This window comes from Paroedura picta, chromosome 2, assembly GCF_049243985.1.
Source record: "Paroedura picta isolate Pp20150507F chromosome 2, Ppicta_v3.0, whole genome shotgun sequence".
NCBI classification, from domain to species: domain Eukaryota; kingdom Metazoa; phylum Chordata; class Lepidosauria; order Squamata; family Gekkonidae; genus Paroedura; species Paroedura picta.
Window position 1 is genome coordinate 113,331,670 of NC_135370.1, and position 24,681 is coordinate 113,356,350.

The window sequence follows — 24,681 nt, forward strand, 5'->3', positions numbered from 1 at the left end:
ATCCGGAAACAAACTGGCAACCAGTGCAGCTGCTTCAGCAGAGGCTGAACATGGGACCTCCAAGATGATTTAGTGAGGACCCGTGCAGCTGCATTCTGTACCAGCTGTAACTTCCGGGTTAGAGACAAGGGTAGGCCCGCGTAGAGCGAGTTACAGAAGTCTAATCTAGAAGTAACCGTTGCATGGATCACAGTGGCCAGGTGTTCCGGGGGCAGGTAGGGCGCTAGTAGCCGAGCTTGGCGTAGATGGAGAAACGCCGTCCGAGCTACCTTAGTGACCTGGGCCTCCATGGAAAGTGAGGTATCCAGAATCACTCCCAAATTCCTGGCTTGGGGCACAGATGACAATTGTACCCCGTCCAGGCAGGGAAGACGCGCTTCCTGTTCCTGCTCCCTTCGGCCTAGCCAAAGGACCTCCGTCTTGGAGGGGTTGAGTCTCAGGCGGCTCCTCCTGATCCATCCAGTCACTGCTTCCAAACAACTGGCGAATTTTTCTGGGGGGAGATCTGGCCGGCAATCCATCAAGAGATAGAGCTGGGTATCATCAGCGTACTGATGACACCCAAGCCCATAACTCCGTACCAGCTGAGCCAGGGGACGCATATAGATGTTAAATAACGTGGGGGAGAGCACCGCTCCCTGTGGCACCCCACATGGGAGTGCAAAGGAGTCGGATAACTCCTCCCCCACAGCGACCCTCTGTGACCTGTTCTCTAGAAAGGAGGATAGCCATTTAAGAGCCACCCTTCCAATCCCAGTATCAGCGAGGCGGTGAACCAAGAGCTCGTGGTCAACCACATCAAATGCGGCTGACAGGTCTAATAGCACGAGAATGGCCGACCCGCCCCGGTCTAGCTGGCGCCGGAGATCATCTGTCAGGGCGACCAGCATGGTCTCCACCCCATGGCCAGGACGGAAGCCAGACTGGTATGGATCAAGGGCCGAAGTTTCCTCCAAAAATGCTAGGAGCTGGTCCGCGGCGGCCCTTTCAACCACCTTGCCCAGGAATGCAAGATGCGATACCGGGCGGTAGCTGGCGGGGTCCCGCGGATTCAGCGATGGTTTTTTCAGAAGAGGGCGAACCACTGCCTCCTTGAGCCGCTGAGGGAATTCTCCCGATGTAAGGGGAGAATCTTCAGCCCCTTACACAGCAGAAGGTCTACATATTGGTGACCATGTGTGACTTGCACATCAAGGGCGGTATAGCTGAGTGGGCCAACCAGCTCATTCACTCTCCTCAAAAGTTGAATGCATGCAGGCCAAGAGGGGCATGTTGGTACAAGTAGAGGAATTGGGGGGGGGGAGCAATTCTGATGCTGTTTATCCCCCACCTCCCCCACCTCCCTTGCTAAGCACCATTCCCCCCTGCTTCAACCACCAATTACCTTGGAGATGGAGGTCATTGGGCAGACCCCTCTGGGAGTAGTAGGCATATGGTGGCTGCAATAGTGAGGGTGTCCCTTGTGGAGCCCTACAACTTGCAGACTACTAATCTGCTGAGCTTCTGGCCTAAGAAGGAGGCAGTCTGGCTGAACCTCTCTACCATGGGCCAGAGGCTTCTCTAGTGGCCAACAAGTGTGCAGAGCAAACGCATTTGCTCCTATGCAGATAATATTGTCAGCTTGCACTGCTCATACCTGGACAGTTGAGAAGTTGGTTTTCCTAAAGGTCATCTTGCAATGGTTCAGCTACCCAGTTTTGGACTTTGAATGTGACTGAAGTGAGCACCTTTATGTGTTTGCTTCCTCTCTCAATAAGTGATGGGAAGCTAGGGTGAAATGTTCTTCCCAAAATTAAAATGAGACTAGTAGCAAGGCAAATACCCAACTGGATTACCCAAGGGCCATTACCCAGCTGACACTGCAACTCTCTACCTCTACCAATCCCCACTGCCATTCTGAATTCACTTGCATCAAAATGCCTCTATGGAGTCCTAGTAGCTTTGCGGCACAGGGTGATGGTGAAGATGGTCACTCACTAAGTCATCAGCCACCCTAACCCAAAAATGCATACTGAAATAAAAACAGCAAAACAAATACTATTCTTCATCTTGATGAAGATTATAGGATTAGAGTAGGATAGAGAGACCTGTGCGCCAAACAGAAACCAGGAGAACTTGCAGGAACAACATAATGAAGCTAATTGTCTGTGTTATGCACTTAAACATATTTCTTTTTCAGAGGCAGGAGGTTGGAAAAGGAGAGCCTATAATGAAAGGGCAGCTGTAGTATTCGAGACTCCTCCATTGAGACAGTGATGGTATGTGAAGTGTTCCCTGGGAAAATGGTATGTAAGAGTTTCTCTGGGTTTGCCCTTGGCTTTGGGAGAAAAAAAAAAACACCACTGCTAGGCTTCTACTGTTCTTGCTTCTGCAAAAACAATAGCACCCTTTCGGGATTCTCTGGTCTGATGTTCTGTTGGGCTTGTACTGCCTCATTGGTACAGGCTTCTGCTGGGCTTGCAACCTCCCTGCTTGGATTGTCATTCTGGGCTTGACAATCAGTCTTGTTGAGCTGGTATTGCCACAAGGACACTGGGTTCTGCTGGGTACTTTCTGATTGCACTGTCACTGCTGGGCACTTTGATCATTGTATTGCTTTTTCTAAGCTTGCAAAAATGTCCCTCACCCTTTAGTTTTTAGCACAGAGATTCTCTGGGACTTTGGTTCTGTTCTTCTGGGTTTCTATTTTCCATACTTTTATTTTGTTGCTTCTCCGCTCCATTGGAAACAGTGGAGGATGGGGAACCTTCTTTGGAGGCCCAAATAATTGGACTCTCTGGTCCAATCATTTTGAAAATTGGTGGCTCTTTTGAGGAAAGGCACCAACAGCTATGCTGCTTGTTTGGTGCCTCTACCTCAAAAAAGCAGCCCCCCAGACACGCCCAGATCAATTCCCCATTAAGTATAATGGTCCCCATTCAGTATAATTCAGCCAAAAACATCTGGGATCTCCCCCCCAAATCCCAAATATGAATACCATACTGGTATTGGAATGTGTGAATACTAACATTTTTAAAATCCAATATACCCCCCCCCCCCATACAAAAAGTCATATGGGTAAAATGAGAATCCCAGCTTCAAAAGTAATTTTACAAGGGAAACATATGTCAAAAAAGATAAAGCTTCTGTCTAAAGAGCAGTGAAGCAGGATAATATTAAGGGCCTTTTTGCACGGGGATCTTTGTTGCAAATTGGTCACTGAATGAAAAATCGCCATTTAAAATAGTGGAATTCGTCGTTATGCATACCTGCCTTTGTAGTGGAATCAGTTGCGTTTTTTAGCGTTTCCCACAGGCTTCCGGTCTCAGCAGAAATCGCTAGAAAGGAAGCGCTATTGCCAAGCTCGTCCCGCCCCTGGCCGTCAAGCAGCCAATGGGCAGCCGTTAGCATGCTCCCAAACAGCCCCTTTCCCTTTAAGGAAGGTTTAAAAAAAAAAACAAAACAGACCCATTGTAACGAATCTGGGTAGATTCGTTGCAACGGAGAGACCCATCCAGCTGCCTGGGGTGTTTGAGCTGTCGTTTGATCGGTTGATCGTTAACACGCTGCCTCAGAGTGAAAAAAAAAAAATCCCCCCCCCTCTCACGGGCCCGATTTTCGGCTGAATGGAATGTGTGAAATGTGTGTGCTTAGTGACTGAAGGGGAGGGACTGAAGCCGGGAAGCCTCTGTTTGAGCTGTCATTTGATCGTGGCCACGCTGCCTCCGAGTGGGAAAAAAAAATCCCCCCCCCCTCACGGGCGCGATTTTCAGCCGAAACAGTGTGAAAAATAAAGGGAAAATACATCAGCAAACGGGCTTCTGCGGGCTTCTTGTGCTTAGTGACTGTAAACAGCTCTGAGGAGGGACTGCAGCCTGGGAAGCCTCACTGGCTAAACGGACGCTCGCCGGTGCGTTGATCTCCACTCGCTCGGGGAAAAAAAAATGGCAATCGCTTCGCCGGAAGTTTGGAGGACAGGCTCAGGAGGAGGGACTCTGAAGAAACCGCAACAATGTTAACGCACAGGTCTTTATCGCTATTGTTGCAGATTGGTTGCAGGAGTGTATCGCTTTCCGGAGGGTGAATCCACTTTTTGGGATTCCCCTGAAAGCGCTACAACGAAGCGCTTTTTGCGGGCCGGTTTCAGGAGTGTTGCAGATTGTCTACGACGTCGTGGGTTATTCCAAATTAGTAGCGTTTTCAATTAGCAACCATTGTGCTATTTTGAAGCCGTGCGAAATGGCCCTAACTAACATCCACCAGCTTTTTCAGCACTAACAGAAGTAACTGTACTTTTGTTTTCCTGCTATATTATCCTTGCTACATCCTTTCTCCCTGTTTTACAGTAGAAATGGATGTAAAAGTCCTCTTCCCAACAGCATAAGCTTAAACTCGCAAAATTATACTGAGAAGTCTCTCCCCACCATGTTGTAGTGAAGTTGATCCTTGCTAGCCATGGCGTGTCTTACTCTATACAACTAAAAACTAGCGGTTTCTCAGGAGGACAGAAGAGTAGATGGTTTATACCTATTCTAGGAGCTATGGCGTGTAAACTTCAAAGTTCTGTTCCTTGTTCAAAGTTAATATTCTATAAAAAGCCAGAATACCATTTAACAGATGCAGCAGTTTCACACAAATTTCAATGCCTGCCTGCCTTCTGTACAATCGGCTTGAGAACAAATTTGGGAGAAAACTTATATGCATGAATGAATTGACCAGCTAGCAGAGCCTGACTTTTAGAGCATAGTGCTTCCTTACTGTGAAGAAATGACTGATCTTGTATCATCTGTAAAGTTTGAACAAGTTAGGTTGTTAATAAAACATGGTACATTTACATGTGAACAATATTAATGTACAGTTAATGTAGCAGACAATATTACAGCAATACAACAGAATCTATACTTTTTTTGTACAGCTATAGCTGAGACAGCTACTTGAAAATTATTTTCCAGAAGTACAACCTTTGACTGGGTTTCCAAACCTAGTGACAAATCTTGAACCTTTGCAACTTTTTCTGGATAATGGACAAGACTGCCAATATGCATTTCAGACTCAACTTTAGCTGAGTCACTGGAAGGTGCATAGTCTTAATTTGTTTAGTAAACAACTCTGCACTTCAAACAGTGAAGCTACTCTTGATCCACTAATAAAGTATGCTGTTTACGGAGGCCACTTCCAGTTTTCTGAAGCCAGCTTGGTATAGTGGTTAAGAGTGGCAGCTTCTAATCCTGAGGACCAGGTATGATTCCTCACTCCTTCACATACAACCAGCTGAATGCCCTTGGGCCAGTCACAGTTCTCTCAGTTTAACCTACCTCATAGGTTATCTGTTGCAGGGAGAGAAACGGTAGGCAAATGTAAGCTGCTCCCTCAGGTAGTAAAAAACAGGGTATTAACAATAGCTTTTTTGTCAGTTTGGCAGTCCTCCTATAAGACATTTCAGTACTGTAGGATGTCAGTGTGTTTTGCCAAATGGGTAAGGCTATGTTCACTTTACAGTGGAGATACATATATTGTCCTACTATGAATTAGATGCCTGAGAAAAATTACTTTCCTTCAATTTATTTCAATCCCTTTCTTTCCTGCCGTGTGGTGCAATGGTCACTATGTTGAACTAGGTTTAAATGCCTACTTGGCCGTGGTTAAAGAGGGAGAGGAGAGAACCATATAACTTCCTTGGAGAAAATGTTTAACAATTAACAGAAGCCAGCTTGCCTTGTTGCGGGACTGCTTTTAAACCTATTATTATTCTTTCTATCAATGTAATTATCAAGCTGTATCCAACCATCCAATCACCACCCATCTTCACTGTCCTACTTGCCCCTCCTTTTTGCAGCATAGTGCTCCCACACCCAGTTTTGCTCCTGGATCCTCAAGGGACAATATTGGGGGTAGATTAGGATCTGGAATAGGAGTGAAGAATCAGTGGAAGTCACTGCCTCCCCCCTTTCCAGACTTAAATGCTAATAAGCTTTTGAAACTGCTTAGTTAGCTACATGCCCATAGTTATTTCCTAAAATGGCTGAACTTAAAAAAAAATTCAAGCCTTGTGAGAATGGTGGCATTAGAGTTTATCACTGTACAGCAAGCATGATTTTCAGGACTGAAAGAACTATATTAGATTGTGGATGTGGAAAAAGGCCCTTTCCTTTGCTTCTAAAACTTAAACTCATACCTAACTGCTCCACCTTTCTACTACTTTCAGAATCTTCCCTAAAACTCTACAATACATTCTCAGTCCTTCTACCTTTGTGTGTCTACTCTCTCTCTCTCTTTCTCTTTTACTCATCTAGCAAGAAAACTTTCACAGAATAAGCACTTTTCACTTGTAAGCCTTGGCCAAGGGGACATTAAGGCTACGTTTTTAAATATTTCATCCTCAATATTCCTCTGTGCAGAGTGCAAAGATGGCAGTCACCATTGGCAATGTGTTGGATGGGAGACAGGATTTCCCCCCATTTTGTAAGGCTGCAATCTACTTTCAGCATAGATTTAAACATTATGTCGCAGCCCAACTGTGCTAGCATACAAACAAACTATTAATTTGAGTGCACATCATACTGTGCTTCCCAATCAAAGCAAAGCAGTGCAGGGGAGTCGATTCCTTAGCCTAATATGTTCCTGAGTGCTTCTTTGATGGTTTAGGTTTGGACTTTCCAACCTGGTTAAGTGTCTTACATATGTAAGCCTGATGTGCATGTGTATCCTTAGGAGGACTGGGGCTTTTGTGCCTCACTGCACAGTGGCAAGGGGCAAGTACAGTGTTGAGGTGTAGCCGGAATATGAAGTGTTTATGGCAATTATTGCTCAGATACAATACTGACAAATTAGGACCCAACCCTTAACACACAACAGTATATGCACAGTTTTGGATATATATTCTACTGCCCAGCAGCCAATGATGTAGCTATCATAGCTATGTTAACTTGGGCAACATAACACGTTGGGTACCAGGAATCTTCCTCTATCTCAGATATGAGTGAAAACCAATCACATGACTTGCCAATGAGCTGCTAGGAAAACCTTTGGAATTCGGTCCATCTCTTAACAGCACTGAATTAAGGGTGGATTTTGTTTTTAGTACACTTTTAAATGCTATATCTACTGCTGACCAATGCTGAGAAGCATTAATTATGGATGAAAATAAATCTAGACTCTGTTAGGTAACACTGATATTAGATCATTCACCTGAACAGTCAGCAGTGGTCTGTCTTAACAACATTAGCAACCTTGTGTCCTTTAAATGGCAAAGTTGTGTGGAGGGGGGAGCTAGTTTTGTTTGTGGTGTGGCAATCTGGTATTATTACTATACCTAATGAAGGAGCGTGTTGTTTGTGTATATACAAAAGTAGATGAACCTGAATTGACAAAAACTGGTCTTTTAAACACTGGAATCTTTCATAGACAGTAAAATCTGATTGTGGTTTATGCACAGACGTTTCGGAGAGACATTTTAGACAGTCCTGCCTGCCCCCATAAGCCCTCCTGAGACTTCCAGTGTCTAAAGAAATCAAACCTACATAATGTGAATCATCCATGATTAAGATCTCACCTAAAAAACTCATTAGCAGCCCCATGTGGCTGCTTTGAAGTTCACAGATGGGTCGCTGGGAGAGAGGGAGTCCAGCGCTCTCCTATTATGTCTCCTCTAAAGCTGCTATTAGAAAACGAAAAGCCCAGCATTTGCCCTGCTGTTTTCCCTCTTTCATCCCTTGCATTATGTTTACTTTGACCCCTAGGAATTTTTCCATACTGGACTTCTAAAAGGGCCCTGCATTTGTTGGGCCTTTTACAGCTGCCTGCTGAAACATATTACTACATAAGTAATGACCCCTTTTCCTTTCCTCTAGCTTTCCAATTAATTTATTGTGACATCTGAAGATGCTCTCCAGAGAAGCACCTCTAAAAGCACCTTCTTGGAGGGAGTTCTTGCTGCATAAGCAGGTGTCCCTATAAGCCAGAAGGAAGCCAGAGCTGGCAAGATCCCATCCTAGTGCAGTTTGGTGAGTTGGTGTGTCAGCTGTGGTTCCACTGATGGTCACACCCTTGAAGTGACATAGATGGAATGAAGTCGGCTGGCCAGAGTGGACTGCAAGTCCTGTAGAGGATCCAGACCCTGGACCTTACTGTTCCTACTGTAGATGAGCTGTTTGAAAGGCTCCTGCTCCAGCAGCGAGACCATGTGTTTGAGGAAGAAGCCCTCGCAAAAAGAGGCCAGCTCAGGTGCACTGTGAATCTGTAAGACAAGAGGGGACAAAAGCAAGAGATTTTTGCACAGCTGTCAATTACCACTTCTTTCTACTCTCTCTGATGGCTTCATTGTATGGGAAGGCTTAGTAGTGGTAGCAAGTGGTTAAGAGGATATTTAATCTTATGTCTGAAGACTGCTTTCTGTTTCCTTATGCAGGGCCATTCCTCAGGGATATTTTAAAGAGGTTAAAAAGCCCTCCTCCTTTTTAATCCTTTTGTGATCACCTGCTGGTTTTGAGCTAAAGTCAAGTAACTCTTAAAAGGAAAAGAGCAGCTGGTCAATGAAACAGCCAAGATGATACCTGTTTTGTTATGTATGTGCGCAATCCATGTGGCACACCCTGGCTACATAATAAGTGGTACCAGATGGTATATGGTATTAGCAGTCAAAGAAATTCTGTGCATATGAGATATGCCTTGGAAAATGAAGCTGTTAATGAAATATGCCAGACTTTTAAAATAAACTTTTCTGCTTGCTGTTTCAAAGTATACGATCCCCAGTTCCTTTTATTGCATTATCGGGTAACTATCATTTTTCTATCATTGGGTGAAGATGAGAAGAAGGCTGCTGTTCCCATTATGCAGCAACTAATAGTGATAGAAACATGTTTGTAGAGAAATATTGTTTAAAATAGCTAAGTGTAAAGCAGTTTTTGATTTCCCCCTTCCATAGTTCCCATATTATATATGACCTAGGAAGGAAAACCGACTCATCTGTTTCCCAGTTTGCAGAATTTTACAGAGGTCAGGATCTAATGAACTATAAACTGAATGAGTTCAAGGAATAGATCCCCCCCTAAGTTGTACATCGCCTTGAAAATCTGTTATTTGACACCATAAAGAAAAGTGCTCTTCTAGGGACATAGAAGTAGCTTCCCATGATCTACCTTGTAGCTGCTGCCACTCGCTGAGTATCACTGTGTTCTCAAGAGCCCCCTCATAACTTTCAGTGTGTGCATGAACTTCATCTTGATTTGTGATGGAGTTGCCATCTATATTCCTGACAGGATTGCTGGAATTTTACTAATTATAATACACATGGTAAGAAGAAGTCCAACAAGTGAGGAAGGAAAAGTGTTTCAGTTGTTGAATTTTTACTTGTCATGCAGCTTTACACGGCACAGGAACTCTCCCAGAAGAAATATTGTGGTCAGGCACAGGCCTATCATTAAATTCACCAAGGATCAAATTACCCATGATACTAGGGATATGTCATTTGATTCCCTCATATGTAATTTAATCACAATAATTATAATTCAGGGTGTATCCTTACAGCAATAATGTATTATAGGGTAAGTTGGGTGTTATCTCAAAATCTATGAATAGGGAACTGTGAGACCTAGTTCTCACAACCAGCAGTGAAGTGGCTTACCATATTAGACAGCTAAATGAGCCTTCATGTTCTAAGGCAGTATACCTCTAAATAGTTAGATTCTGAAGACAAATAACAGAGAAGGGTGCCCAGTAGGCCACTGTTGCAAACAGATGCTGGGCTAAGTGGACCTTTGGTCTGACCCAGCAGGGCTCTTTTTATTAACCTCAAAAATGTCTGAATGCTTCTGAACATAAATGGAACACAACTTGGCCTTTACCTTGGCATATTTATAGATGTTGACACAACTTTCTGTGCTGATGGTTTGGGCACAAAGTATTTCACAGTGTCTCTGGAGGCCATCCAGTTGGAACAGGCTTGCAGCTGATAACAACTAAGGAAGATGAGAGGGAAGCCATTAAAGAGAACATACATGAAGTCCAGATTCCTTTGCTAGCTTCCCATCCTCTTCTGGGTCCAGCATGAACTCCTTATCCTTGCCTCTAAAACTCTCCACAAAAAGCTCCCCTCTACTTTTCAACCCCACTTCTTTGTTGTATCTCTTAACTGTACCAGCCACAAATCCACAAAAGTATTTTGCATTCTCACATGTTCATCCCCTTCTGGTTCACTGCTTTGTTGAGAGCTCATTTTGTAACCATGTGTATGATGCAGTTTCTTCCTTCAAATGCAATATTCCAAATGGGACTTTGGCTTCACTTCTAGATCCTCATTCCCAATGGTAACCAATGGTAACCAATGGTAACCAAACTGTTTTAACCACATGTAACCTGTATTTGCTTTCATCTAATCCATACCAAGAGCCTCTTGTGGTGCAAGAGCCTCTTGTGGCGCAGGGTGGTAAGGCAGCCAACATGCTGTCTGAAGCTCTGGCCATGAGGCTGGGAGTTCAATCCCTGCAGCCGGCTCAAGGTTGACTCAGCCTTCCATCCCTCTGAGGTCAGTAAAATGAGTACCCAGCTTGCTGGGGGGTAAATGGTGATGACTGGGGAAGGCACTGGCAAGGCTACTCTGTATTGAGTCTGCCTTGAAAACACTAGAGGGCGTCACCCCAAAGGTCAGACATGACTCGGTACTTGCATGGGGGATACCTTTACCTAATCCATACCAACCCTTTCTCATTGTCTACATTAGATTATTAATTTCTTGGAGGACAGGGCCCGTCTGCTATCTATCAAACTCTTTGAAATTATGGTGCTTCATGAATAACAGCTAACAATGATGCCACCTCAAGTGAACACAGTATAAGACTGCTTGTAAGACCCAAGCTACACAGAGACCCATGATGTGTGATTTAACTACAGAAGCAGCTATAGCAGGCTTTCTCAACCAGGGTTTCATGAAACCCTGGGGTTTGTTGATGGCCCTTGAAGAGTTTCCCAAATGGGGACAGTTAATTAATTTTCATACATTGTTAAAACGGGTTAAACATTTATTGGGTGATATGACCATATATGGTCATGTCACCTTCCAAACGATCATTGATGGGCCTGGAGAGAGGGGGAGGGGCACTGGGTGGGCATGTACACAGCTATGCTTCCCAACCAGATTGTGCCACTTCTGGAATTTCTCAAACCCTGACAAATGCTTCAAGAGTTTCTCAACAGTAAAAAACAAGTTGAGAAAGGCTGAGTTTATAGGTTTGGGGAATTCGACATTTTCATGTTTAAAGACCCATACCCACAATTACTTTAAGTTGGGGGGGGGGGGGTACAAGCACTTTTTTTTCTCTACCAGGGTTTAAAGCATTAGACATAGCTGATATTCATGATTAGGAAATTAGCTTGTGGAAGAGTTAGCTCTGACTTTCCCCACAAATTTCCAACTTTCCCTCCAAAATTTTAGTACTCCCATTTTAGCACTGCGATATAAAGTTCACAGTATACTTATTGCATAAAGCAGTTATATTATGTACTATTTAACTTGGGAATATATTAAATAGGATTGTTTGCCTAAGAGTAGACCAGTGTGCTGACAAAGCAACCATTATTAACATTCTGAAGTAGCATCATAAATCAAATTTAAAAAATATACTCACCTCTAAGATATCAGTGGTAGGGATTTCCAAAGATTCTGTTCCCCCATAATATAAATACTGCATCAACATCTGAAATAGGCATAAAGCCAAAAGCAATGAGAAATCTGAATTCATAGGTTTACCTTGGGAAACATGCAAACTCCCATTTTATGACACTCCACAACTTGGTTCCTAGCAGACATTTCCCCAATTTAAGTTTAAGTAAGTTAAATAGTACATGGTAATCTATATGTAAATGCTTTACTATCTAAACTTGAGTGACGGACAGGTCTGGCCAATTACATCTGGAGCAATAACAGCTCAGTTCGAAAATAAAATATAGCACCACACTTTTGGAAACTACAAATAGGAATGCAGCTGTAGTTTTAACAGTATTTGAATGACAGAACAAAGGGGCAGGAAATAAGTTGTGTGCCACTTTTACAGATGGCCACTTCCAGGCTTCCAGCCTCAACAAATCTAGAAAAAGGGAAGAGCTCCTTCTGGCTAAAGGATTTCAATGACCCTTGATTTCATTTACATGCCAAAACCTACTCTACTCCATCATCAAGAATAAACTACATAGAGGGCATGTAAACTTATAGACATTAAGAAAAGTGTTTTTCAATCATAAGCTTTCAATCATTTGTGTTAATTTAAAACAAAGCCTGAAAGTTTTTCTGACTCAGGATTTAATTTACTTGAAAATTATGTTTGGAAACCTTCAGGATTCTTTGGGTTAGCTTCTGTGACATAATTTTCGTCATGCATCACTCGCATGTCATTGGCAAATAGCAGATCATGGAACAGTCACCTGAAGTTCCTAAAAATTACTACTGAGTACTAAGGCTGAGTTACATAAAAGGTTGGGGATCCATGACCAGATCCTCCAACATTTAATTCAGAATGTAAAAATGGCAATGGCTGAGTGGATATGGCTTGGAAAAATAATTTTAAAAATTCCTCTCGCCCAATTACCTGTGTTACTTTTCAGTCCTTGTAGCAAACAAGTAAATAAACCATATTTTGTATGCATGCACCCCTCTTGCCTGAAAACTGCTACACATCAAACACCTTTCAGCATCTTAAGATGTTTGAATCAGGCCCCATTACAGCTTTGGACAATGGAAAGAATGACAGTATGTTAGACATACCTTGAAGATATTGTATTTCATATCGCTAATTTCCACAGTCCTACTGCCTTGGCTGTCTTGTTCTGTTTTATTGGCCATCAGTGTCTTAAATCTGTAAAAACAGAAGATTTCCACAGGGAGCTTTTAAAATTACATTTGCTTGGATTATTTTTCAAGTCTTAAAGGAAAACAGATCCTTCTGTTCTACAGCTCTGTCACATCTTTTCAACAGAAGCTCTAATGCCTTTAACAGCAGCATGTCAGGCAGAAATTAAACAGGTGTAGTCTACCACTGTGGAAAGACAGTGAAGGAAAGGGTTCTACTCAGAGATGCTGAGACTCACCATACAGCCCAGACAAAACACCCTGTGCCTTCACTCATAAGACTATATAATATGCTTAATTAGAACAGGTGTGCTCCTAGTAACCCCTCCCCAGTGGCACATTGTCTAGTTCTTCAAAACCACAGCGTGGTCTGAGCTGCTGGAATCTGGTACCCCAGATCCTTCTTGCTAGCCCTCTATTTGCTTATTTTTCTGCCTACTACACATCTTTGGATTCAGATAGAACCATGGTTTGCTATCATTCAACCATCATTTACTTTCAATAATTTTTGTGACTGAGGCCTGGCTTGGATTTACGAACAGGAAGCAGACTACAGGACTACCCCCCTCCCCGAATGTACACACCTTTGCCCTCCTCCCTGCCCCCCTCAACCCTGTTTGGGTTTACTTGCAATATTTTCTAACTTGGGTTAAAATGAAAGTGTATGCTTTTAACTCACAAATTTCTAAAAATGAAAGAGCATACCAAGTTCCTTGTAAACTCAACATAACCATTGTAAGGAAATGAAGTTGAAGAAGAGAAAAATCTGATGTTTTCTGCTTTCTGCGTGAAATCTCACCTACTCATCATAAACTCTCATGGAAGTTTAATAGGAATGGGGGCTGAAAAACATAAACTCATTGAAGGTAGAAATGCTTTCTCTAATATCCTGTACTAGGATTACCAGCTATGGGTTGGAAAATTCCTGGAGATTTGGGGGGTAGAGCCTTGGAAAGGCAGAGTTTGGGAAAGAGAGGGTCCTCATCAGTGTATAATGCCATTTTCTCCAGGGAAACTGATTTCCTTAGCCTGGATCCCAGATGTATCAGCTGGAGGATGGCAAACTTATCCTGGACACTGAAACTTGGGCCTACAATAAAAAGTTTCCTAATAAATCCTTGTAATGGTAGAATTTTTTATGTACCTTTAGTTGTTTTGATCCACATAGGTGGTTTACAATGCTAATACATTTTAATTAAAAGTCCAACACTGAAGCCTGCACCAAAAATACATGACATAGGCCAAATTCAGACTCAGCAATCAATCTCGGTATGTTAACCCCAAAATGATGTCTGAGAGCAGTTTTCCCTGATTTCCCTGAACTTTCAGTCCCTCCAAAACAACATAACAAAAATAAAAATATTAAAAATAAAGTAAATGCTTTTAATTGTATACAGGTTTGGGTGTCCTGCCAAATCAAAATTGCTTTTAAAGGGGTATTCTATCTCTATTCGAAGAAGTGACTATCTGCAGTTGTGAGAAACTAAAATGGTGATTATTTCTATGAAGGGTTGACTCATTGGATTGAATCCATGCTAACATTTCTACAGGCCCAAAGACTTCTATCTATCGAGTCCAATTTTCTTACTTTTCCCATCCTGTGGGAGCTCAAAATGCCCCCAACAGTATGACTTATACTGTGTGGCTGGAAGTCCTTGCACCTGTGGAATCATTAATTTGGATCTGAGTCCCTGATGCTCCTTTCAGTGACACCACAATGGTGCCCTGCGACACCTCCAGAATAAGAATCTCACCTGTTTGAAGCAGTAACCAAGAGAACTTTGTGTGCATAAAACAGTTTTCCTTCCACTAGAAAAGTAACATCGGACATATCTTTGTTATTTAAAAAGTGAGGATCTGGAATGGGGGGAAAAACGAAAATGAGTTTTAATAACAAAAACAAAAGCAACACTCTCAAAGCCTGCAATGAAGAATGTTTTAGCATCTTACCTAGCCGGGCTGGTAGGGTCTTTCTGACTTCAAGAATGCTGGGGATGGGGCTGCTTCCATAGCAGTGGGCGAAGACAGTGGCAAGCTGCATGCTGATAGATTCATTCTGGAAAGAAGAATGGACAGCGGTACAATGTTCAAAAGAGCCAAGCTCTTGGAGCCAAAACTACTTCACAGACAGAAAACACACCACTGAAATTTTGGGCAGCCTTTAGAAGAAAGCTAATGGCTGATAAATAAGACATCTTCATTCATTGATTTACAGCTCTTACTTTGGAGCTCTTATTGGCTGCTGTACGTATTTCATACGTGTAATGAATTGGTGTGTGTTACGGCCAGACCATTGAAGAAGGCCCTACAAGGGCCGAAACGTGTCAGTCTATTGGTTCATATAGTGTATAGCACACTGTTTTGCAATAGCTTATGGGCTGGTTATATGTTTTTAATTCTTAAAGTTTTTTAGATTGTGTACAAGTTATATAATTTTAACAATAATACAGACATTCAACCTTTGAAGGTCCTGACTGTTATCAGTTGGGTTTTTATAGTTCCTTTTAACTAGTCACACAGAAATCGATGACAGGAGGCTAACATTCAGCTTTCTGCAGAAAACATTCCGAAGTTCAGGTATGGGAATAATTTTTAAACCTATCCACAAATCCTCAGTATCTTGCTAAGAAAAGCTGCTTCAAACAGCATTAAGCCTTCTGAACACAAGAGACAGCTTCCACAGGCATAGCCAATGCACAGAAAATTCCCTCTGAATCTGGATACTATTGAACCAGTTGGATTGTGTGTGTGTGTGTGGGGGGGGGGTAATGTATACAGGGACATGAACTCAACCAGAAGTGATTCCAGTGGGTAGCTGTGTTGGTCTGAAGCAAAAGAACAAAATTTGAGATCAGCAGCACCTTTAAGACCAACAAAGTTTTATTCAAGGTAGTATGCATGCATATGAAAGATCATACCTTGAATAAAAACTCTGTTTGTCTTACAAGTACCACTAGCCTTGAGTTTGGTTCTTGTCCAGAAGTTGAGAACAACCAGTTTTACATGTCTAGAGCTGGTCTGGAGACAGGGTCTTAGTCAAACAAAGCTACTAGTTCTGTATAATATAATGTGGGCATTTCAGTTTTTTCAAACTGCTTGTACTGTAGTCACAGACCTGTGCTGACAGGTTAAGCAACCCACTTCTTGCTTTCTTTGAGAAGCGGCCTCCCTCAATGCAGATGATCTAAATTTCCATTAGAATGGGTGTGTGCTAGGAAGGAGGTGTCCTTAATCACTTTTCCTTCTGATGCCTGCCAAGGTTGAATTAAACAGGCTAAAAAAATGCAGTCATGGTGAATCCTGCATCCATAATTAATTGGCATCCTCATGCAGCTTTACAGTAATCCCTGCTGAGCATATAGAAAGCTTTAGGAGGAAATGGCAAGATTTTCTTGCACCTAGACACAGACATTTGCATAGAGTTGTAAAATAGATTACTTTGCTGGCTCTGAGGATATCAAACATGAGCTGCAGACCATCATTAACCAGCTCCTCATTGTACTCTTCTTCCTTAATGGTGGCAAATTCACGCAAGAGGTTCTGTACCACGGAGTAACGAGACTGATAAAAAGTTGTCCGTAGCGACTCAATCCACACGTGGAGTTTCCATGGGATTCCTGAGACCATTGAAAGACAAAAAGAGCTTATTCTTTAACTTATTGACACGTCTGTTGATTTATAAGAGTAACGGTCCGGATCAGGAAGTGCATTTCCTTTACCTAGATGGGGTGCAGCTGGAGCTGTTGCCGTCAGCCCAGAACTTAGGGGTGACTTTTGATGCCTTTCTTTCTATAGAATCTCAGGTCATGAAGGTAGCCATGCTTGGTGTTTTTCCACCTGTGCCAAGCACAGCTACTAGTGCCCTTCCTGGCCCAGGAACACCTGGCCACAGTGATCCATGCGGCGGTCACCTCCAGGCTAGATTTCTGTAACTCGCTTTATGCTAGCTTGACATTATTCTTGACCCAGAAGTTGCAGCTGGTGCAAAATGCAGTTGCAAGGTTCTCCCTAGAACACCATGGAGAGCCTACATCCAGCCTATGCTGCAGCAGCTGCATTGGTTGCCAGTTATCTTCCGGATTAAGTTTAAAGTTTTGGTTTTGACCTTTAAGGCCATTCGCGATCTGGGTCCAGTGTACCTGAGGGACCATCTATCTCCCTATGCCCCTTGCAGAGCCTTGTGCTCTGCGAACTCAAACAGGTTGTGGTTCCTGTCCCATGCGAGGTCCCTCTGGCCTAGTGGAATGAACTCCTGAAAGAGTGAAGGGCCCCGTTGGACCTCTCACAGTTCTGCGGGGTCTGTGATATACAGATCTTTCACCAGGCCTTAGGTTGAGGTTGGGTGGTGGAACATCGATTGGGACTTCCCTTCCAACCCCACCTTTGGCGGGTGTTGGCATGAATAATCCTGTGCATGACAGAAGAGGATATAAAGGGTGGGGGTAGGTTGGGTTTTGGGATAATTTGTTGTTTTAAATCTTCCATTGTATTTTTTATATTTTTATATGAACCTCCTCAAGCCGGCTCTGCCAGGATTGGTGGTACACAAATGAAAATAAATAAGCAAAAATAAAGGAAGAATTCATGAACAATTTTTCTGCATCAAGCCAGGGGTAAGGGTGACTATGACCAGTCACTGGGAGGAAGAAGGGGAGTGGTTTTTTTATACCTGCTTTTTGCTACCTGAAGAAGTCCCAAAGTGGTTTAGAAGGAGAAGAAGAAGGAGAAGAGTTGGTTCTTATATGCAGCTTTTCTCTATCCGAAGAAGGCTCAAAGCGGCTTACAGTCACCTTCCCTTTCCTCTCCCCGCAACAGACACCCAGTGAGTTAGGTGAGGCTGAGAGAGCCCTGATATCACTGCTCGTTCAGAACAGCTTTATCAGTGCTGTGGTGAGCCCAAGGTCACCCAGCTGGTAGCATGTGGAGGAGGAGCGGAGAATCAAACCTGGCTCTCCAGATTAGAAGTCGGCCTTCCTAACCACTACACCTTTCCCTTCCTCTCCCCACATCATACCCACTGTGAGGTAGGTGGGGATGAGAGAGCTCTATAAGAACCACTTTGTGAGAACAACCCTGAGAGAACTATGACTGTCCCAAGGTAACCCAGCTGGTTGTATATGGAGAAGTAGGGACTCAAACCCAGTTCTCCAGATAATGTTGTAATTTGTCCTGAGTCAAAGAATAAATTAAATGAGATTCCGCTGCTCTTAACTACTACACCATACTGGCTCTAATACCCAAGGCAATTTTCAGGTGTGCGGGCATAGCAGGTAAAATGTAAGCGAGTAGGGAGCACATGCTAACATCCTGCTAACTCCAACTTTACTAGCCATCACCAAACAACATCTATATTTCCTTAGGACCTCCCCCACCCTGTATGACCCTTGTTTGCTCTCATGGTGACCAGATGCAGACTAAACTTTGTAGTTTTAAGATGTGTATAGAGAAGGGAATTTTGGCTAATACAGCTTGTCAGTTGAGTGTGATAAAAGTGGAAACTGTCAACATTTCCTCTTTTACACAATTGCTGAAAATATGAAATATCCATCTTCCTTTGCCCCTGGTCACAAAAACAGAACCTGTTATTGAGGAAGAACATTGTATAAAATTGTAGATGTAGAAAATGTACTAGTCCCTAGGTAAATGTACTAGAAACAATTGAGCAAAACTAAGATTGTCATGAGAAGGTAATTCGGTGCTATAGGCGAATGTTCTATAAAGTTTTAGTGTTTAACAAATGTACTTTCCAAAGTTTTCAGCCTTCCTCCCCTGAAGTTGAAAGAATGGAGCTACCAGAAATTGTAAGAACTAATTTTAAGGAATATTTATATTTATATGTCCGTGGCCAAGCAATTCTGAAAGTCAATCTTGATTTCAAGACGATTGTGTTAATGCCCCAAGATAGACTTCTCAGTTATTTACTGCCAAAGATTTACACAATGAATAAAATCATTTGGTTAAAAAAATAACCATAGCACAGGCAAGCTGTTGGAATTCCAATGTCCATTCATTACAACTGTATTCATGCATTTTTCTTGAAATAAATTTTTGCTGTAGTCAGAGAACTTTCATGTGAATCAGTTTATGGAGAGGTATAAAGGGATTTCTAGAGACATAGAATCTGTGCTTATTTATTTAGAGAATTTTCTTGTATTTGTGAACAATATGCAAACAAATTATTAAGTCAAGGGAGCGAGAAGACAGAATATTGAATGTAAGGAAAAAACAGTGATGGATCATGAGAAAGATGAGAACATGGCATTTAAGAATATTACATGGGTTCCACCACTACAGATGAGTTGTTGCTGTGAGGACCTGAATCTATTCTGTCCACCAATGCATCCATTGAGAAATCCAAACAGATACTGAACTTTCTCAGTAACTCTCAGAAATCTAGTAATCATAATGGGTGATACAATAAGGTTAGCACAGGATATAATTGTTTACTCTTGCTAGTATTTTCTGCTGCTGTGCTTTATGCCTTGGCTTGAATCACAGATTTTATTAGGCATATAAAGAAAAATCAAGGGTACACAGAGTTAAAGGTAAAGGTAAAGGTATCCCCTGTGCAAGCACTGGGTCATGTCTGGCCCTTGGGGTGACGCCCTCTAGCGTTTTCGTGGCAGACTCAATACGGGGTGGTTTGCCAGTGCCTTCCCCAGTCATTACCGTTTACCCCCCAGCAAGCTGGGTACTAATTTTACCGACTTCGGAAGGATGGAAGGCTGAGTCAACCTTGAGCCGGCTGATGGGGTCGAACTCCCAGCCTCATGATCAGAGCTTCAGATAGCATGTCGCTGCCTTACCACTCTGCGCCATAAGAGGCTCTACACAGAGTTAGGTTTGTTCAAAATAACTTGTGAACAAGGACCATAAACAAGGACACAGAGAAGTCTTACAAAATCAATGGGGTGAAAATGACTTTAGCAGCCCAGAAGTGGAACTCAGTCTGTTCATTTCTGATCTGGTGCCATGATGATGCAATCCTAAACAGAGTCAGACTTTCTAAACCCACTGACTTCAGTGAATTTAGAAGGCTATAACTATGCTCAGGACTGCAATGTCAAAGCACTGAAAATGTCATATCTTGTTGTGGGTCACCTGAATGTAAAAATGTCAAAGCACGCAAATATTGCAGATAAACTGTTTTTTTTAAAAGAAACCAAAGTTTGTTGTCATATCTGAACCAAAATCCTTTGAAACATGGCAGGATTTTTTTCTTCCTTGCCTACAAATTAGGATTCTGGAGTAGAGCTCTCATTACTGCACAAAGACAAGTACAATGGAACACTCAAGCCAAGGATCAACCAGGCTTGCCAGAATTTGTTCTTAGCTTGTGAATTCAGCAATTTCTGATGGGCTTAGTTGATTTGCCTTTTTCTCTTTTGTAATGGTTCAGTGAAAACTAATTGACTACATTAGAAACACTTCCGAAAGTACAATCTGTGTCAAGGATTCCTGCAAGTCACTCATGCAGCAAGTGCTGTCAGGATGTCCCCTACCAGTAAGTCAGACATGCATACCATAAGACTCCACTGTTTTTCCTGCTAATATGTTTGTCAGAGATGGTCTAAAGGTATTAAGAGTTTCAAAAAGAAGTTTACTGAACAAAGAATGACTCTTGGGAGTCCTCCATGTCTCGAGATTATAAGCTAGGAGTTTGTTGTTAAGTAAAGTGTTCCTCTTACCGAGTTGTCTGAGCTCCATGGTGATGTCAACATAGCCATGCTCAGCGCTGTAATACATGGCTTCCTGCAAAGCCTTCATCCTGGTTTTACACAGCTTAACTTGGCCCTCATTGGAGCTTCCCTGGCTGGAAGTATCACTTTCTACCCCTTCTGCTAAAATCTCTTGCAGTGAGAGAACATCTCCTTTTGACTGCTGTGGCTGGGTGAGGAGCTTGCGTAGAACATTTCTGTAATAGAAAAGCAATAACTATTATATATTGGTGAAATGTTGCTAGAAAGTGGGAATAAAGCATATTCTAGGATATCCCTATAGTCCAAGTTAATAAACCTTTAGTACAGACCTCCCCAGTCTTTTTAGGACTCCAGACACTTTTGGAATTCTGACACAGGGTGGTGGGTATGACCACAAAATGGCTGCTGAGAGAGGTGGAGCCAGTCACAAAATGCCAGTGAGCCAAAATTATGTATAATTCTAGTAAAACACTCTTGGGGATTGAAAGGTAGCATGGAAATGGTTTAAATAAACATTTCAGGGTAAGCTGAATGAACAGTTCATTGACAACACCAGAATAACTTCCATGAAGTCATGCCAACCAGGATTGAATGTGGAAATTACTGTTAGCTGGTGCTCTCTTTGCAATCAGCATGGGGATTTAAATTTGCCTCAGCCCTTTCTGGAAAATGCTTCCCAAATGGGTAGTTGTCTTCTGTGAAATAAAGAACCTACCAAATACTTCAGTATGTTTTTTTTTCCAGAAAGGGGTTATTATGCAAAAATTAATGATGATGGCATCTACCCCATTTAGGCCTGGAATTTCCTAATACCTCAGGCCTCAACAAGACAAGAGATTTATAATCTGACCTGAGGGCCTTTTGTTTAAAAGGAGCCACAAAGTAGAGCAGGGAAAGCAGATTTTAATCTCAGCCATGATGCTGGAACACAGTGTGTGTGGAGATACCTGTTAACCCTTTCTCCCATTGTGTTTCTAGAATGGAAATTGTCCCCTCAGCAGCTATTTGCCCCTCTGGAGGAAAAAGATAGGAAACCTATCTGGTTTCCTGAGGTCTAATAACAAGCATCTTTGCAATGAAAAATAATATAAAATGTAAATATCTTCATTGTTTGTGATATGTGTAAAATCTGCCAACTTAAACTGCACCTCATTCCACCACCAAAAGGGCTGCTCTGCCCCCATTCAACTTCAAAGTTTGTTGACACAGGGTTCAGAAGGGTAAACCTTTTTGTTGCTTCTCTATCATTACTGGCTGTATACGCCAGACTGTGAGTCTAAATAAGAAAACTTTGCACCAACTGACATGCCATAACGTCAACCAAATAATAAACATTACAATTCTTGCAGCTGTGAATGTTGCTAAGAGTGTGCTAGGCAGTAACAAAAATGCACATCACCAGACTGTAACTATGAATGAATGAACAGCACTTATACCACAGCGGCCTTGATTGGAAATTACTCGGATGATATCACAGTTGCATTTTGTACTACATCCTTGGAAGGGATGTGTTCAAAGGCCAGCTGCAAGTGTTCCAGGAGAAGTTTCAAGGCAATTAGAGGCTTCTGAAGCAGGAGAGGCAAAAGCAAGATCTAGAAGGCTGTTGGCATGTTATTTCATTGTGCCCTAGAGACCTGCTGTCATATATACAGAAACTGCAGAATGGTGGTTTTTAAAAGTCTAATGCTATTCCCTAGATTTCCTCCTCCTTCATTAGGAGACAGAAAGGGGTCTCTAGGGTGAGCAGAGGCACGGCACCTTACACTGTCTGTGGATCAACGGAAAAGGTTTACCTATGTCCATGTGCGGCAGCATGGCTAAAGCAGTTCATGTCTTCGTGAAGTGATGAGGATATCCCATTTGCTTCAAGCATACTTAGGAGCGGATCTGCTCCCCTGACCAATAACAAGCTGACCAGCTCATAGTTACCTAGAAAAAACAATTGACAGATAAAGCAATGATGCTTCTTACATACTGAAAGATGTGACAGTTTCTGCCCATTCATTCATTGGTTTATTTATTTATCAAGATTGTTCTTCTTTGCCATTCTAAAGCAGTATGCAGGCTTGCCAAGTTGTCTTAACTGTAAAGCCAGGTTCTTGTATCTGTAAAGCAGCCTGTTAGGAAGGAATGTGGGTTGGCCTGGAGGGGGGAGGGGGGTGTTAGTGAATTCAGCCCCACTGGCACACAGAAAAACAGGTTTCCTTTGGCCAGATAGGTGTGCCTACCTGTACTTGCTTTTGCTGCTGTTTTGCTTTTGTTGCAAATGCCTTCCTTCAGTCTCTGACCACCTCCCAGAGTCACCCGCAGCCTGGGATTAAGTAGTAGGGCCACCCCAGTGTGTATCTGGTTAAGGTGAGTTTTTCCTGGCTGCTGAGCACTGGCAAAGGGGAGCACAGCTGCAGCTCTTGTGGCAGTTCTCTGGGAGAACTATTGCTACAGGAATTGACTGGCACTGAAGGGGAAGGTGATGTGGTGCCCTGACCATAAGGCAGCAGGCAAAAGCAGTAGAGCTCAGAGGATACCTGTGGCAGCTCCTCTATGAAAACCACTGGCTGCTAAATGGACAGTCATGCCTGGCCTGTTTACAAAAGATGACATCATTTGCCAGCATGGGGTATGTGTGTCTGCTATCGGTAAATGTTTGACCATAAGAGTACCACCCAAGTAGCCCTGGTGTCTCCATCCTCTGGTAAAGGCACCAAATCCCTCTTCAGCAAAAAACATCACATCAAGTAACCCCTGAAAGGGCATCTTCCCTTCAGCACCACTTTGTAATCTGTGTTGCGTCTTATGACACTCATCTCTCTGGACAGCCTTCCTGATTTATTCAGCCTACCCCAATCATCTTCTTTCTCATGCTTTTGGTGCTCTTGTTCTTTGCTAGGGTACCCTCCCTCTTCAGCTCTCATCCCCATTTGCTGCTTTCTCCCTTCCCTGCCCCTTTTTCCATCTCTCTCTGAAACTGCTGCCTTAGGAAACGGTCATTTTATGCAATCCTTGATACTTTCTCTTCTCTGAAAACTGGCTTCTCCTCCCTTGGCACTGCCAGACCATTGCTGCCTTCTGCTTTGAGGTCCTCACTTTCACACCCCTTACCCTAATAAGCATGTTGGTGGCAACAATATTCTTCTTTCTGAATTGCTCAAGTTCCTGCCCCTGCCTGAACCTCCATCCTGTAGCTTCTCAGTCTTTAAAGTTCATTCCTCTGACTCCCTCTGAACTGATGTTATATATGACCCCCATCACCCAACTCACTCACTTAACTATTATTTCAGACTTTGATGCATGGATCACTTCTTCTTCTCTGACAACACCCCCACCTTAGAGACGTCAACATTCATACTGATTGGCCCATTGAGCTCCCATGTCCTTTCCTGTAACTCACACTTTGATGTATGCCTTTGGTCTGACTGACTGCACTGCCTCAGGCATTTTCAATTTTGTCTTTGCAAAATCTGCTCTGCCTCTGAACACTTGGCTGTGGAACATTCCTGCATTTCGCCCCCATCTTATTCCCTTCAGCAATGCACACCGTCTGCATTCCCTACATTCTGTCTCTTGTTCCTGGAGTGATCTATACCCTAATGAGTCAATGATTTTACTTTTCTGTCATTGCTGCCCACTCTTAGAATGTTGGCAGCATTTGAGACTGGACAGTAGTCCTGGGACTCCAACCATCCCATCACTTGTAATTTGTTGCATTCTCCCAGTGTACCAGTTGCCTCACTCATCCTCAACTCTGGCTCCTCAACTTCATTTGATATCTCCATCCATTATTTCTTGCAGCTAAATGCCTGTCAAGGAAAAGAAGGGTTTGATGTTGTCCATTTTATCTGCAACTTTTCTTTCTCACCTGGCATCTAAGCAACCACCTTTGTGTACACCAACAGTAGGAATCCTCAGTGCCTCTTCTCTATGTAGGATGACTTTTGAAGGCACGTCCCCCGACTTCTCCACATGCTCTCAAGACTTTGCCTTTCTTCAGTAAAGAAACTGAAATTCTCTTACCTCCCCCACATTTCTCTTCTCGCCCAGCTTTCCCTCTTTATGCACTTCCTTCAGTCCTTTCCTCCATCATTTGTTTTGCTGACCATTTGCTTGTCCTTGTCTAACTCCTTCACCTGTTCCTTTAAATTAAGTGGAGGGTATGCCTCCTCCCAG

General features: G+C 42.9%; 1 protein-coding gene across 2 annotated transcripts in view; it reads right to left on the reverse strand.

The window, feature by feature from the left end:
* Positions 1–4,768: 4,768 nt before the first annotated feature.
* The window catches only part of ABTB2 (ankyrin repeat and BTB domain containing 2), a 195,074-nt gene continuing 175,161 nt past the window's right edge, over positions 4,769–24,681 (reverse strand). For both annotated transcript variants that reach the window (XM_077322136.1, XM_077322137.1), the window contains exons 9-17: positions 22,311–22,446; positions 20,506–20,732; positions 16,256–16,434; positions 14,768–14,873; positions 14,572–14,674; positions 12,734–12,824; positions 11,601–11,669; positions 9,822–9,935; positions 4,769–8,215 (exon numbers count right to left, since the gene is read on the reverse strand). In XM_077322136.1, the coding sequence (XP_077178251.1) occupies positions 8,018–8,215; positions 9,822–9,935; positions 11,601–11,669; positions 12,734–12,824; positions 14,572–14,674; positions 14,768–14,873; positions 16,256–16,434; positions 20,506–20,732; positions 22,311–22,446 (1,223 nt within the window). In that variant the 3' untranslated portion in view covers positions 4,769–8,017. The remainder of the gene's footprint in view (positions 8,216–9,821; positions 9,936–11,600; positions 11,670–12,733; positions 12,825–14,571; positions 14,675–14,767; positions 14,874–16,255; positions 16,435–20,505; positions 20,733–22,310; positions 22,447–24,681) is intronic.